The sequence below is a fragment of the Varanus komodoensis genome, unplaced genomic scaffold (assembly GCF_004798865.1).
Source record: "Varanus komodoensis strain SLA01 unplaced genomic scaffold, ASM479886v1 scaffold32, whole genome shotgun sequence".
NCBI classification, from domain to species: domain Eukaryota; kingdom Metazoa; phylum Chordata; class Lepidosauria; order Squamata; family Varanidae; genus Varanus; species Varanus komodoensis.
In genome coordinates this window covers 4030625-4045503 of record NW_025335798.1, presented here as the reverse complement: position 1 = coordinate 4045503, position 14879 = coordinate 4030625, and the positions used below count along the sequence as shown (strand labels likewise).

The following is a 14879-nucleotide window of genomic DNA, read 5'->3' as shown; positions in this document are numbered from 1 at the left end:
AGCAGCAGACTCTTGCTCATAGCAAGTAGTTCACTCATTTTGCAGTTGACACCTAATTCTCTCTCTCTCTCTCTCTCTCTCTCTCTCTCTCTCTCTCTCTCTCTCATTCTAATTGCAGAGAAGTGTAGTCAGTCCAACAAGCCTTCCTCCTAAGTTTGTTCTGCAGAATGCTTTTTAATGGCACATTACAGCTCACAAGTTAAGCAATCAAATCTTGTTGAGCCAGGAATAAAAATCACACACATACACACATGAAACTGCTCCTCTTGGTGTATTAAGAGCACAACTGATTCTCTGTCCTGTATGATCACCCTAATTTGTCAATTTCTCCTGCATGGAATGCCCCGTTTCAGTCAGGCAGCTTCAGAGCCATATGACTAACAGTTCTTTTCCTTCCTCAGTTCCTTCCTCTGAGTCAGAAAAAGACAATCTTTCAGAGGGCAGGATAGTGAGGACGAGGCTTGTGGCTTGCAATCCCAAAAAAACTCAAACTTTTATAGAGCTCTCTCTTTAGAAAACAAGAAAGTGGCACAGTTTAGTGCTTGAAGCCACGTCACGTCATGTCACGCAGAACACTGAGAGGGAAACGCGCTTCCACATATGTACTTGCTTTGACACTGTTGTGGCCTGGCCAGAAGCCTCGCAGAATCCCAGCAATAGAATCCCCACTGGCGAGTCAGTCTTTAAAAAGTGAGCATTGTTTATGAGGGCTGAAGCAAATGACACATGGGAAATCTGTGGCAGAGCCAGGACTTGAGCCCAGAAAGCATCCCAGTGCATTCTCAGAATGATTTGCTTCCTTCTTATTGATCTGCCAGTCATAACTGCCCCGTTGTTCAGAACTCCTGAGACTTTGGTTCCTTTGCCATTGGGCTCAAAGCCTGGTCTTTGTGCTGTGCTGACAGAGGCTTCTTTTCTCTTCTTCCTTCCTCCACATTTAATTTCGTCTGTTTGGGAAAGATAAAGGATAATGGAGAAGCCAATGGGAAACACCAAATCCCCCATGGCTCCTTTCCAATAGGCCCTTTCGGTAATGCACAGACTAAAGCAGTTTTGGCCACGCTGAAAAAGCACAGAGCTACAGACGGCTGCTGTGGAAGCAGCTGAGCTGCTGCCATGGGGGTCCTGCTGCAGTGCTGAATGGTCAGGCGGAGGAGGCCCTCATGCAGCTAGGGAAAGGCGGACCTGGAAGCCATGCTAGTGCAGTCATTTCCTTAAGCTCTGGAAAGCTCCCATGCTACGAACACTCCTGTGAGGTGCAGGTTGTCTTGCTGTGAGATGCCAGCCCCTGTGACTCCTTTGGTGTATGTGTGAGTGCAAGGAAGCCAAGAAAGCTATGGAGTGGAGAGGTAGAAAGTGGCAGCCACTGTTGCCAACCCTAGACCTGTTCAGAAGTGAAAACCCGATGCGACAACCCTATTCCCACCCCAAATTAGCATGGCAAGTCAGAAGGAAGAAAATGCTCTCTGCCTCCCAGCCCTCCTCCCATCAGTTAGAGTGTGATGGGGTGAGGACAGGGCATGCAGATTGGTTTTGAAAGCAGACTGCCATTTATTGTTGTAAGCCGCCCCAAGGCTGCGGTGAATGGGGCGGCATAAAAATGTTTTAATAAATAAATAATAAATAAAATGGAGACCAGCCAAGCAAGGCTGGCTGGGTGGGGGATGCTGGGAGTTGCAGGGTTTCTAAACACACATAGAATTGCATCCTTAACCACATACTCAAGGGTTGGGGAAATGATTGTGATCACTTGCTGCAGGGCATAGAACAAGGCCTCCGGTATAGTACCCAGAAAATAGAGCAGAAACCTGAGTCTCAGCTTTCATTCTATGTATGATGGAAGAAAAGGATGTTTCTAGTTCTCAGGATTATACTGTTTCTGTAAGAAGTTCACTTTGTCAAATGCTGACACTCCTTACCCTGTCTGCACTACAAACTGAGAAATGGTTTAGCCATGACAATTTACCCCAAAGAATCCTGGGAACCGTAGTTTTATGAGGTACTGGAAATAAGTTTTAGTAATTCCTAGTCTTCCCTTTAAAGAACTGCAATCGGACCATTAAACCATGTATATATCCTGGTGTGGCTATTAGGCATTTCCTTCTAATATCTATTTGAGATATAGTAACCAATAGTGCAGCATTTGTTACTAGGAGTGTGTTTCACTAATTACATCTCACAACCATTTTTATTTGGATATAACAGCTGCTTTTGTGCCTTTGTAACATGTATTTGCTAATAAAACCTGCTGTTCCACCCTGAAGCTTGCAGCCCGTACCTGCTCTCTATGATGAGTGTGTGTTTCTAAAGATGCAATGAATATAAAAGGACTTGCACCCTCAAAGAAATTATTTGGTCATGATCTCCCAAGGTGGATTGCCTGTCAGGGTCACAGAGGTGCTGGAAAGAGAAAGAAAAGTGGTACAAGGAGAAAATGTTCAAAGATTGTGGAAGAAAATTGCAGCTTTTTAACCCTCCTGCATCAACCAGGAACTCATCTGAGAAGGAATGTGGTAGGCAGTGACAAGCTAGAGGTGGAACAGAGCGCTGCTGAATAGATTTCTGTTGTGTGGGCAGAGTGTATTATAGGGTGGGATGACAGTTTTTGTCCCTCAAGAGGAGGAGGAGGGGCATTCACACAGGACCCGTCAGAAATGATAGTTCAGGGCAGCAATGCAAAACCTTAGTTTTACAGGTGGGATATTTCCTCCAGATTTAATTCTTGAAGGATTGGTTGGTCTGAAGCAAAACTTCTATTTTGCAAAACATTCCCAGGCTTCCCTCCCAGGCTTACCACCAGTGGCTGATGCTTCTCTTGGGCCAGGGTGAGGCAGGAGGATGCTCACAAGGCTTCTGCAACATCACAGAGGCATCGTGACCACCCTTCTGGTTTGCACCAATCACTTGCTAGATGGGGAGTGACGCCTTCCTTGCTGCAAAGCTCCACGTGAATAACAGACTTGAGCAATAGTAGAGTTGGAAGGGAGTAGAGCAGTAGGCCATCAGGTCCAACCCCCTGCTCAGCGCAGGACCCCAAGTTAAACCATCCCTCTCGGATGGCTGTCCTGCTGCATCTTGAATGCCTTCAGTGGGGGAAGAGCCCACAACCTCCCTATGTAATTGGTTCCTTTGCCATACTGCTCTAATAGTCACAGGGTTTTTCCTGAAGTCCTGGCTTCCTGTAACTTGAGCGGGTTATTCTGTGTCCTACACTCTGGCATGAATGAGAAGAGATGCTGTCCCTCCTCTTTGTGACAGCTGTTGAGGTACCTATAGAGGGATATCATGTCCCCCCTCAGTCTTCTCTTCTCAAGGCTAAACATGCCGAGTTCTCTCAATCTCTCCTCATAGGGCTGTGTTTCCAGTCCCCAGTTCACCCTTCTTGCCCTCCTCTGAACCCTGTTCAGCTTGACTGCATCTTTCTTAAACTGAGGAGCATCCTATGTAAAGGAGGACATATGTTCAACCTAATTACTCTAGGAGCCTCCAGGATGAGTGCCACTGCCATTTCATGCTGAGTCAGAAGAAGGGCCTTGCCCGGCGCATGAGGTACTGCTTCTTCCCCAGAAGGCAAGGAAAAGTAGCCCCTGTGAAGCTGCAGAGCCTTCTGGGGCTCATTTCACCACAGTGGGAAGGTGCTAGGAGGGAAGTCCAAGGACTGCACTGAACAAGCAAAAGATGGTGCTGCTCTCTGAATACTCTCTCATCTAGCTTGCACCCTCCATCTTATACAATCTGGAGACTTCAGAAATCCCTGGCAAACAGGAGCCGAACTGGCCACTTAAACCCCAAACAGGGATTAGTTTCATCACTAATGTAGTCACAGTCATCCATGCTTGAGTGCAGGGGTGGGCAACATGCAGCATGCAGCTGCTTGGCTGAAATATGAACTGGATGCTGGACTGGATGGTCCTCAGTCTGCCCCCACACGGCTTTTCTAGCTCTGCTGTTCTCCCTCCTTAAATTTGTTAATTTTTACTTTAAACCAGGTGTGGGTTGGACAGTCCATCAAATGGAGAACACCTTCAACTGAGGACTGTTCTCTGCCAGCTCTTCAAAACAGAGGACTCCTTTCAGTAAAGTAGGACACCAGGCTACCCTAACCAGTATGTGGGAAAGAGCCTTCCTTGCACTGACACAATAACTGTGGAGCTTTCCCTTTAGGGACCTGGTTCTATCCCTACTGGTTTTAGGTACCCGACCAAGATGCCCCTCTTTTCATAGAGGCTATTCCATCCTGTCCAATTTAAATCTATAATGGAACATGACTGTTTAATTTTGTTCCTTATCTTGACTTTTTTCTACTGCTTTTATGATTTCACTGATTTTGTGAATATAAGTTTTTAGAAGCACAATGCAATGCATGTTCAGACAGGAAAAAAAAACCTACAACACCCAACATGCCCCAGTCAATTATGTTAGACATTGGATGCTGGGAGTTGTAGGACTTCTTTGTTTCCTTGTTGGGATGTGCATGGGATTGTGCTCTGAGAAAAGCACATTGACACAGCTAAATATTACCCATCAAAGGAATATTTCTGTGTGTGTGTGTGTGTGTGTGGAGAGCGTGGAAGAGTTGGTTAGGATGGTAATTGATAAACCAAGACTATGTATCACCAAATACAATATACAGTGCATTTATTCACAGGAACAAGGTAGCACGTGCCCATCCTATGGAGTGTGTTAGAATATATTTGGAGATGTGCCAATGCACTTGCTGCTTATAAAGTTAGGGGTAACACTAAATCAGAATTCAGAGCAGATTTTCCTTTCACAGGACTGAGCCCAGGTTCCATTCTTCATGGTGTAAAGACGCCTTCATGGTGTAAAGATAGACATATCAGAGAATCAAATGTTTGCTCAGCCATCTGATAAGACAGCCATCTCCTTTAAAAAAAAAAAAAAGCTGTATGTATGTATGCATGTATGTATGTAATGTTGGTCTGGGTACAGGGTATCTAAGCGGCTTGGGTCCAGGCACCTGAAGGACAATTTCATCCCACACCATCATGTCTGTACCCTAAGATCTGACAAAAAGGCCCATCACTGCATACTAAGACAACAGATAAAAATGGGTTAGCCCCAGCTGTGGAATTCCTTTTCATGGGAGGATCCCTTTCCCTTCCCACTCCCTACTGTCTGGTTAGGATGTTTTTGTTTAACTGAGCTTTCATTTAGCCCATGAAGCTTTTTACGCTGACTCTGATGTTTGAATTATCAGTTTCACTGTCCCTTTAGGCAGAAGCAGTTGGACAGCCATCTGCCAGGGATGCTTAAACTTGGACTCCTGCACTAAGCAGGGGGTTGAATGCAATCACCTTAATAGGCCACTTCCAAGTCAGCTGTTCTATAAGTCTATGTTTCTTTGCTTCTGTTTCCCTTGAAGTGTTTTCTTGCTTTTCATACATTCATTTTTTAATAAATTTGTTGTTAGCCAGCCTGAATGGTATACGTTGGAAAGGCAGGATATAACTAATCCTGAATAAACAAAGGAAGTTAATTGAAATGGTCGTTTACTTTTTTGTTTTTAAAGTGCACTCGGTTTAGAAAGTGTTTCAAAACTGTTCTGGGGATGGGGGGAGATGATGTCACAGGCACAAGTCATTCAGTGCCCTTCATGGGTGGCTTCTTCTGCATATTTGCAAGGCCAATTTGTCCTGAGATGGGTGTTGGATAAAAAGCTTAACCTGAAAGAACTGTAGGGAGGGAACTTTTAATGCAGTTCCAACACTTAATGTATGCTTTGTTGAGTTCTAGAGTTAGAATCATGTGCTTATGTTTTGTTTTTAGTGCTTGTTAGGAAATGAAATAAGATACAGACCATTCTAAATATTCATAGAAGGTCTACTTTACATGGTTGTATATTTAAAACTTGCCAAGTGAGTGACCAAGTGGGTCAAATTCTAGATCTGGAAAGGAATGATTCTGAATTTGTGGTGGTTTCCAGGTCTGTCCAGACAAAATAAGCTTGTTGGCAACCCTGCTCTGGGCAACAGTCATGTTTTGTTCTTTTTGCTATTGTAGGAAAGAAACCTATAGTAGCGATGGTGAAAACCTAGTTGGGGTCCTCACTTGCCAGCCCTGGAAAGTTGTGCACACAGATGAGCAACAGGATAAAGAACCCTGACTGGTTGCTCATTGCCTGAATGAAAGAATCAGTGTAACTTCTGCACCACATTTTAGGACAGAAAAGAGATCGGACTAAAAGTGAGGAATCCAAGCAGGTGGACAGAAATTTAGAAGGATGCAGCATTTGGGGCCTGAAGACTGAGGTTAAAAAGGAGCCATGGCACTGACTTTGTTTGCTTTTATCCTTCATCTGGAAACAAGTCGTATCATGGAGGCACGGCCTTTGGGTACCAGACATCAAGGGTACAGCCGACTCCATGTATGTCTTTCCTCTGCTTCTCTTTCCTCCCCTTTCCTCCTCTTCTCGAAGTCTGCTCCCATTAGTGAAAGGGGATCCTAATGATTTCCACGGCAACTGAGCAAGATGTCACTAACAAAGGATTATCTTCAGGCTGAGATTAATCAGAAGCCAGTGAAATTAATCTCATAACAAGCCAGTGACGCCTCACGGAAAAATGTGGCAGGTGGTGTGTGCAGACAGACATGTTGGCATGCCCTGGCCAATATCTCTAGCACATACTTTCTAAAGCAAAGGGAGAAAAAATTCTGGGACCCTGACTTGCCCCAGAGCTGTGCCACCCACGTGCACAAAGAGGGGTGCAGAGAGGGGGTAGGCTGAGGTTGCTGGTTGCAAGGGGAGAAGATTTACTCAAAGATTTACTTAGCAGGTTCCAAGTCTTATGTGAAAATCAGACCAGTCTTGGCCTGGCACAAATGATGGTGATCTCTTTTCCTGCTTCGGTTTTTCCTGGCCCAGGATAAAACCAAATCCCAGGGTTTTTCATGAGCACAGCTACTCTGGGTAAGAATGAGAATGCTTATCAGTTAATGCTTTCAACCGTAATGTAAATATTGTGGCTAATCTGGCTGCACACAAAAGCTCCCTTATAATCTGGTTCTGAAACAGAGGCTGCTCTGGGGCCAAAGAGAAGAAATCCCACACCAGCAGGAAGGATCTTGTCCTTTTTTATGAACAGAAAACTCATTCGAACTAGTCCAGGGTGCTAGGAGACAGGGATAATGGTCATGATTTACAGTTCTCCATACCCTGCCTTACAGGATGCGAATTCTTTCCAAGGCAGCTTACAAGTAATGTCAACACAGTGTGCATTAGGCTTTTTTCTTTTTAAAGAAAACCATCAGCAAGATTCTTCTCACAGTGCTGGGTGGCCCTGTGGCGTGGAACAGGGAAGGGAGCAGCCAGGGCAGTCCTTGCAGGCCTCCTTCCCTCCCTGGACTGCACCTGACTATTAACGGTGCTTTCATGAATGGTGAGTGACTCAGTTGGCAAACTGAGGCAGAGGAGTTTTACTGAAATGCATGACAGTGTCCTATTAGGCAAGCCTACTCTAAGGAGTACAAAACTGCATGTTACCCATATAATCCTTATTTGCCAGAAATTACACTTTAATTAATAGCATTCATATGCTGTTGTGCTGTAACTGGTGCCCTGCACTAGCAAGGGGTTGGACTCAATAACCCTCTTGGCCCCTTCTGACCCTACTACTCTATGATTCTGGGATATGTGACACAGGTAGCAAGACAAGCCCTTGGACCAGAGATGCAGAACCTGGAGCCCATCAGATGTCGTTGGACTACAAATCCCATCATCCATGACCACTGGTCCTGCTGGCTGAGGTGATGGAACTTGGAGTATGGCAACAACTGGAACACCACCAGTTCTCCTCCCACCCTGCCATCTTCCAAAGATCCATTTACACAGCATGGATTTTCAATGAACTGTTTCTAGTCCTTCTACCTGTGGATTTATTTATTACAGTTCAGACAATCCCTCTCTGAAGGCCAAAGCAAGATCCAACATTAATGCATTTTTTCCTTATGCAAATGGCAGCTCAGTGGAAACCTGAGCAGCTGCCTCAGAGGCTGGGGCAAGGAGAGACTTTAATTTTCTCTTGCTTTCATGGCCCTGATAAAAATCAGCTCTAAGCGGGCAGTTTTCATTTCAAGAGCAGCTCTTGTTGGAGTCAATGGAACTTTCCCTTGAAATGCAAACAAAAGCTTCAGAGAGGGGATTCAATAGCAGGCAGGCAAAGGGTTAAACGCCCCCTAACCCTCTCCACAGTCCTGAAGCTGTTGTTTATATTTCAAGAAGCCTACAGCTGAATTGCACGCATGCTTAGTTTGGCCCACACACATCACTGGGTGAATCACACACACATACACACCCCACTCTTTTGTTAAAAGAACCCACAGCAAAGGCTGAAGAAGTAGCAGGTAATTCCAATTTGCAGTCTGTCCAAGCCCAATGAATGGCACATCATGTTTGCTTTTGCAGATGAAAATATGGCAAAGTGAAACCATTCAGGATTAATGAAAAGGAGCATCTTCAGCTTATTGTGGTTGCAGATATCAGCCAGAGTCCTGTAATCCCCCAGAAGCAGCATTCCCATGAATCAGGCAGAACCCTTTCAATGAGCAGGAGGGTCAATTGAGCAGTGTCATTTCACTGGATCCAAGCTGATGCTCACATGAGAGCATGAAGAACGACCAGATTCTAGCCATATGGGTGTCCTAACAGCAACATGGAAAGAACTGGAGGAAATGTCTGATCTGTTTGGCATTAGATATCTGAGAGGTCCACAGACCATCCGTATGCAGAGGCACTCTGCCTATGGTATGGAGATAAGTGAAAACAGTGTCATGTTTGCCTGCTAATGACTCAAGCACAGCTTCAGCAGGTGACCTTGCTCTGCTCCCCAACAGTAGGTGGTTCAATCTGGGAGCAGGATGAGGCAGAAAAAGGCTGCCAGAAATAGGCAGCAGTACTAATTACCAAAAAGATGCAGAATTCATGCCCATGGGTCCAAAAGAGCACAAGTTTGCATCTGCTCTAAGTCTCTGTGTGTTTAAGGGACCCTGTCTCCCAAGGTCACTCCTATTTGTAAGAAGAGATGTATGGATGGGGAAAGGAGAGCTTCTGATTTCAGAAAAAAACAGGCAGGAAGATGGGTGGGGGAGCAGAAAATGAAGCACATGAAGGCAAAGGGCTAGCTGTTTCAGGGGGATCAGATGTAACAGAGTTCATCAGGCCTCCTGTGCCTTTATTTCAACAAGAGCCCTTGGACATCAGGGTGCTGGGGTGCAAGGCCTTCCAGAGATCTGGGGTTCCAGATGAAATATTGAAGGCTCCAGCACAGCTTCTTACACCACCTCTGGATTCTCTGGCCAGGAATCCTCTGCTTCCATGTTTTTCAGGGCTCCTAGAATTAATGTGTATCATTCCAACATAATCCTAAAGAACGTTGTTTGGATCTTCTAAAGATGTAGAACACATGTACATAGTCCCTAGATTACCCAAAGCTCCTCAGCCCCTCCAAGCAGGTCTTCTGTAAAGCCTCATTGAACAGACACCCTGTGCTCCACCGAATATAATAATGAATGCATCAGCTGCTTCAACAAATAGCATTAGTGGAGAGCTGCAGGCTACCGACAACTAACATGCTTTATCATATTTTTATCCCACCTTTCCTCAGAGAAATGCTGCCCAGCAGGCCATTTTATTCTCACAACAGCCCTCTGAAGTAGCTAGCAGAAGCAGTCTGGGGCAGGAGAGGAACAGACAAGAGAGCTACTGGGCAAAAGGGGAATTTGAACCCCGGCTTCCCTAATGCAAAGGCAAACTATAGCACAGCTCACTGCTTAGAATCTGTCTGGCCCCAAAGAGCACAATGAAGAGATTGCTTGACCCTGTACTAACATGCAATGTGTAATAGTCTAACTGCAATGGATTGATTGCAGAGCCAATCCAGGCCTCTTAAGAACCAGCACTGACTTTCCAGTCCAGGGTGAGCATCCCATAAATTGCATGTCCTGCAACCCATATGAAAAGTGTTCAGCATGTAGGTGGTCATATGAGTATCTGCAAACATAAAATTGCCTGACATGGTTACCATAGAACTTTTTTCTTTCTCTCTTTTTTCCTTTTTTAAAAATATGCCTATCTCTGCCTGCCTATCTGCCTTGATGCCTAATTTCTAGGATGTGTAGGAGACCACTAACTGTACAGCAGACAACTGACCAGACAGCAACTCTCTGTCCAGTATTTTGTATGACTTACTCATGGGTGGCTCTCCAGCCGCAGGGGAAAAGTGCCACTTAGAGGATGAATTGCCCCTGATTCAATAACCTTGGCCACTGGCAGTGATTTTCAAATGATCCATCATCAGAGACTCTTTATGGCATTGAAAGTTGGGATGATGGGTGTGGGAGGCCCAACCCATGCGGCAGATACCAGGTGGTGAAGGCCTTTCCAGAGAGCAGAGTTTGTTCCTTTTCCACATGGGTCTGTGTGAATGGACAGTGTCCCAGAACTCCCCTGTGGAGCTGCATTTCAGAGAAAGCAACAAAGAAATGGGGACTGCCAGCACTGGTTACTAGTTCCCAGTTCCTTATTTGCATGAAACTTTGAAAGAGAACTTGATGGTACAAATAAGGAACTGGGAACACGGAAACAACATTGGCATTGTGAGCAAGTTGTCTTTCAAAGAGGATTGTCAACCATTACAGATTATTTTACTTAGGAATCCCAGTAAGCAACCAAGGAAACTGTGTGCGTGTTTTTAAAGGTGGTGGGGAGGGGAAGGTGTTCCATGGCCTGAAAATTGCTAGGTATTCTGAATCACTGGGATTTCTATTGCTGCAGGACAACCACCTTAAGCCCTTGCAGCCTTTTCCAGTAATCTTGCTGGCAGAAAAGCACCTATAATACAGTCTCTCTGTCTCTCTTGCTCTGCCCCTAACACATTTGCGTGGTGATTATTTGGCCTCCACACAGCTCTGGAAAAGTTGGTTTCTTCCCAAGCAAAAGGAAAGGAAACTTCTCCCCAAATAGCAGGACCCATATTGTGCCACCTAAACTTAAACACATACTGGGAGCGGGGGATGCAAAACTAAAGGGCTGCCTTTCAGCTACAGCTCAAAGTGCTGCCTTCCTGCCACTACACTGGGTTTGCCAACACCACAGTTATGTGTGGCATGGCCACACTCTGATAACATGCGTAAAGCAGGTCTCAAGTCCTGGGTGTTTTTGTTTGTTTTCTTAAAGGCTCATTCTATTCTTGGTCCTTCTTTCCTTGTAAATGCTGGCTTTGGGAAAAGGAGCAATGAGTAGCTGTTATTTTTGTTTTGAAAGAAATTGAAACTGGCAGTGCCACCCTTGGAAGAGATCCACTTTGACTCTTTGCCCCAAGCCTGGAAAATCATGTACCTCAACTACCTGGGCTTTCACGGAGGACTGCTGGCCTTTGGCACATCACAAGACAGGCTGGCTGCTGGTAGAGCCGGGACATTTCTCTCAATATTTAGCTATATACTTCCCCATGGTTTAATTGCCTTGTTCCTCTCCATAATAGATAGACTGAGCTATTCTTCCCTTCATCTTTCTGACTTTTTTATTGCACCACAAGAAGCAAGAGTAAGCTGTCGGGAAACGATCTAATGGCTCAACTTTCATCTGCTTTTGATGGGGTGCAGTCCCTCTTAAGTGTTCCACCCTTCACAGGCCTAATTTCTAGGATCCCAAAGTCTTTGGCTTAACTCCCAGCTTGCCCATTTCCCAACATTGCCTTCAGGTCTTAACTCTCAATCCCATTCCTACTCCCCAGGACTTCATGTCATTGATTTCCTCCTGTCTATTATATAACATGTCTCAGGTCCAAGCTATGTCCACATGTTACCTTATCCATGGAACTCGCTCCTTGTCTGTCAAAGAGAAGATTGCAGTTTCTTATTTTAGATGTTTTGATGTTGCACCCCTCTATCCACACCGTTCAGAAGCCAAATTCTAGTTTGGGAAGGATCTTGGAAGGGGGCACATTTCAGTAGTGGGTGGAGCCAAGGTCACAGGGAAGGACAAAGGACAGTTGTAATGCCTATCCATTTGGACATTTTCCCACCAAGCATACAAGACACAGTTCAATTCTATGCATGTCTTCTCAGCTGCAAGGCCAAATGCAACAGCATGTTTGCAAAAGGAGCAACTCAATTCCCTGCAGGGTATTTAAAGTTTAACTGACTTTAGATATCATCTCATGCCCAGACACTGATGGGAGATTACAATAGAAGAAGCTTGTGAGCTGAATGAGAAATCCCCAATGTGAGAAATACCTCGTGAGCCAGAGGTTCCCCATCCCTGTTGTAACCAGTACAGTCCACTCCTTATTAAAACTTCTATCCAAACTCAGCTCAGTTTAATCTTTTGTCTTCAAACATGAGAAGAAATATCTTGATGGTAGCTGCAACCCAAAAGTGGAACCAATTATTTAAAAGGGTGGTAGCTTTGACTGAGGACTACAAACAGAGGCTGGTCGGCCATCTGTTGAGGATGTTCTGGCTCCAGAGCATCACGTATCAAGAGGTTGGACCTACAGGGTCCCTCCAACTTGATGACCGAGTTCAGACCACATAATAACCTACACTCAAGGGCTGACTTTGGATTTAGTGCCACTTGTTGAAATGAAGGTTATCATGTTGTCTGAATATGTTCAAAACATAGTGAACAAACCACAGTTCACGACACAGGAGAAAACCATGGATTCTCTTCATGGATTCTTCATAGTTAACACGGTTTCTTAACAGCCCTGTTCAGACAACATAATAATCTATCCTTCAACAATAACCCATACTCATGTACAGTAAGTTATCCTGTGGTCTGAACCCAGTCTATGATTCTGTTTTGCCAAACAAGTCTCACTCCTACATCTTTTTAATAATCCAAGCTGCTGTGTCAGTTTATGGACTCATTCCCTCCTCGTTTTGAATTTGAAAGGGGGTCTTACCACATGGCCCCCAGAGGATCCACACTTAACTTTTGCTGAAAACTCAGGAACTGCCTTGATGTAGCTGCTGCCTCTGTTTGTGCTGCAGAGGGGAACTGGGATGCCATCAGGCTGACAAAGAAGGATGTCATTTCACACAACCCTTCACCCTTTGTCACCCTCCACTGCAGTGTGGTGTAGTGTTCAGAGGGCTGGACTAGGACTCAGGAGAACTGGGTTCTGGTCCCCACTGAACCATGAAGCCCACTGAGAAACTTTGGGCCAGTCATGGACTCTCAGCCTACCTCACAGGGTTGTTGTTGTTGTGAGGACAGAATGGAGAGGAGGAGAACCTTGTAAGCTACTTTGGGTTCCTTGCAAGGGGAAAAAAGTGAGGTATAAATACAATGTGGTTATCATCGCCATAGTTGTAAATGAGCTGCAAAAGCTCTCTTGATAACAGTGTGGCTACCTAGGATCACTCAAGGCCATGTGCTTGCACGTATTACTTTAACACTTATCTACTACCTTTTCATTAACATCTCAGGGCATTGTACAGAAAAAACAACGACCCACCACTCCAAACGCTTAATGGTTCAAACAATCCACAGCCAACTCAAATAAGATAAACTCAAATGCAGCCGACCTGAAAGTTAGGCTGCTTCACTATCAGAGGTGGACTGGGAATGGGAAGTCTTCCATTGACTTTGCGAGGCCACTGGGACTGGAGCAAAGGCACCTCCCACGGAAGAGGGGCACCCCAAAGCCTTGCGGGAGTGTGAGGGAATCCAGACCAGACTGTGCGGGTGCCAGTCCTACCCCCGAACGGTTCTCAACTGCTTGCAGACTTCAGCCATGCATTTCCTCCACCTCACCATGAATGCTCTCCCCATTATGGTATGAATACACTTCTTGCCATGCCACGAACCACGAGAGTCGGTTCATACAACCAGCACTTCATGTAGCCAGCGGGTTGTCAGAAATGCTGCTCTGGCGCACAGCCGCCGAAGTCACCACAGGGCAGCATGTGCTAGTTGTGAGCCCGTTTCCCGGCATCATCACCTTTTCTTCCTCATGCATATCTGAATATCCACCCCCGTCCCCACTTCTGCTTCCTGCCTTCTCTGATGCCACCTCGGAGCCGTCTCTCTCGCGCGCCCTCCCCTCGTTCTCCCACCCGTCCCACTTTCCTGCCCCTGCCTTCTCGGTGAGGGTGTTCAAAGACAGGCTGGACATGCACATGGTGGGCAAGTCGTGAGCGGAGCCGGCTGGTGCCGGAGGTCAGACTAGATGGCCCGGGGAACCCCTTCCGACTCGCTCTGTTTCTATGTTTCTCTGATGCCACCTCGGAGCCGTCCCTCGCGCGCGCTCTCCCCCCGTTCTCCCGCCCGTCCCACTTTCCTGCCCCTGCCTTCCCCTGGGTGCCTTCCACTTCCCGCTCTAGCCCCCGCCTCAATGTAAACCCCTCCGTCCCCGACCCCTCCGCCACCTGCACCTGCCCGCGCCGCCCCCGCCGCCAGGGCGCAGCGCCTGCGGCTCCCGCACTCACCCCTCGCAGCTGCGGCGCCCTCCTCGCGGGCGGCGCTCCCCGCTCGCGCCCCGGGCGCCTGGACGGCACGGGCCGGGGCCCCTCCTCACAGCACACCAGGCTCACGGTACATCCCATCCAACCAGGCTCCCATGCGCCGCCGCGCTCCCCGCGTGGAGGCGATTGAGGCGGTGAAGGGGGCCCGGACTCGCGTGGCTGTCCCACGAAGGAGCGACTCGGGGCTCGCCAGCCCTCCACCACCGCTCCAGTGCCCGAGCCGCACGCTGGGCTCTTCGCGGGGAGAGAGTGGCTGGAGCCGGGAAGGCTGTCCACCTCACCTCGCGGCTCCACCTCCGCCTCCTCCACTCTCCTCCTGGGCTGCCCGAGGCTGGGTCAAGGTATCTTGCCCACGGGCCGCCGCCGCCGCCGCTCCCTGCTCCTGTGCC

General features: G+C 46.9%; 1 protein-coding gene across 9 annotated transcripts in view; it reads right to left on the bottom strand.

The window, feature by feature from the left end:
- Positions 1 to 14586, bottom strand: part of TNS1 (tensin 1) — a 368326-nt gene extending 353740 nt beyond the window's left edge. For all 9 annotated transcript variants that reach the window (XM_044438202.1, XM_044438203.1, XM_044438205.1 and 6 more), the window contains exon 1: positions 14455 to 14586. In XM_044438202.1, the coding sequence (XP_044294137.1) occupies positions 14455 to 14571 (117 nt within the window). In that variant the 5' untranslated portion in view covers positions 14572 to 14586. The remainder of the gene's footprint in view (positions 1 to 14454) is intronic.
- Between the last annotated feature and the right edge of the window lie 293 nt (positions 14587 to 14879).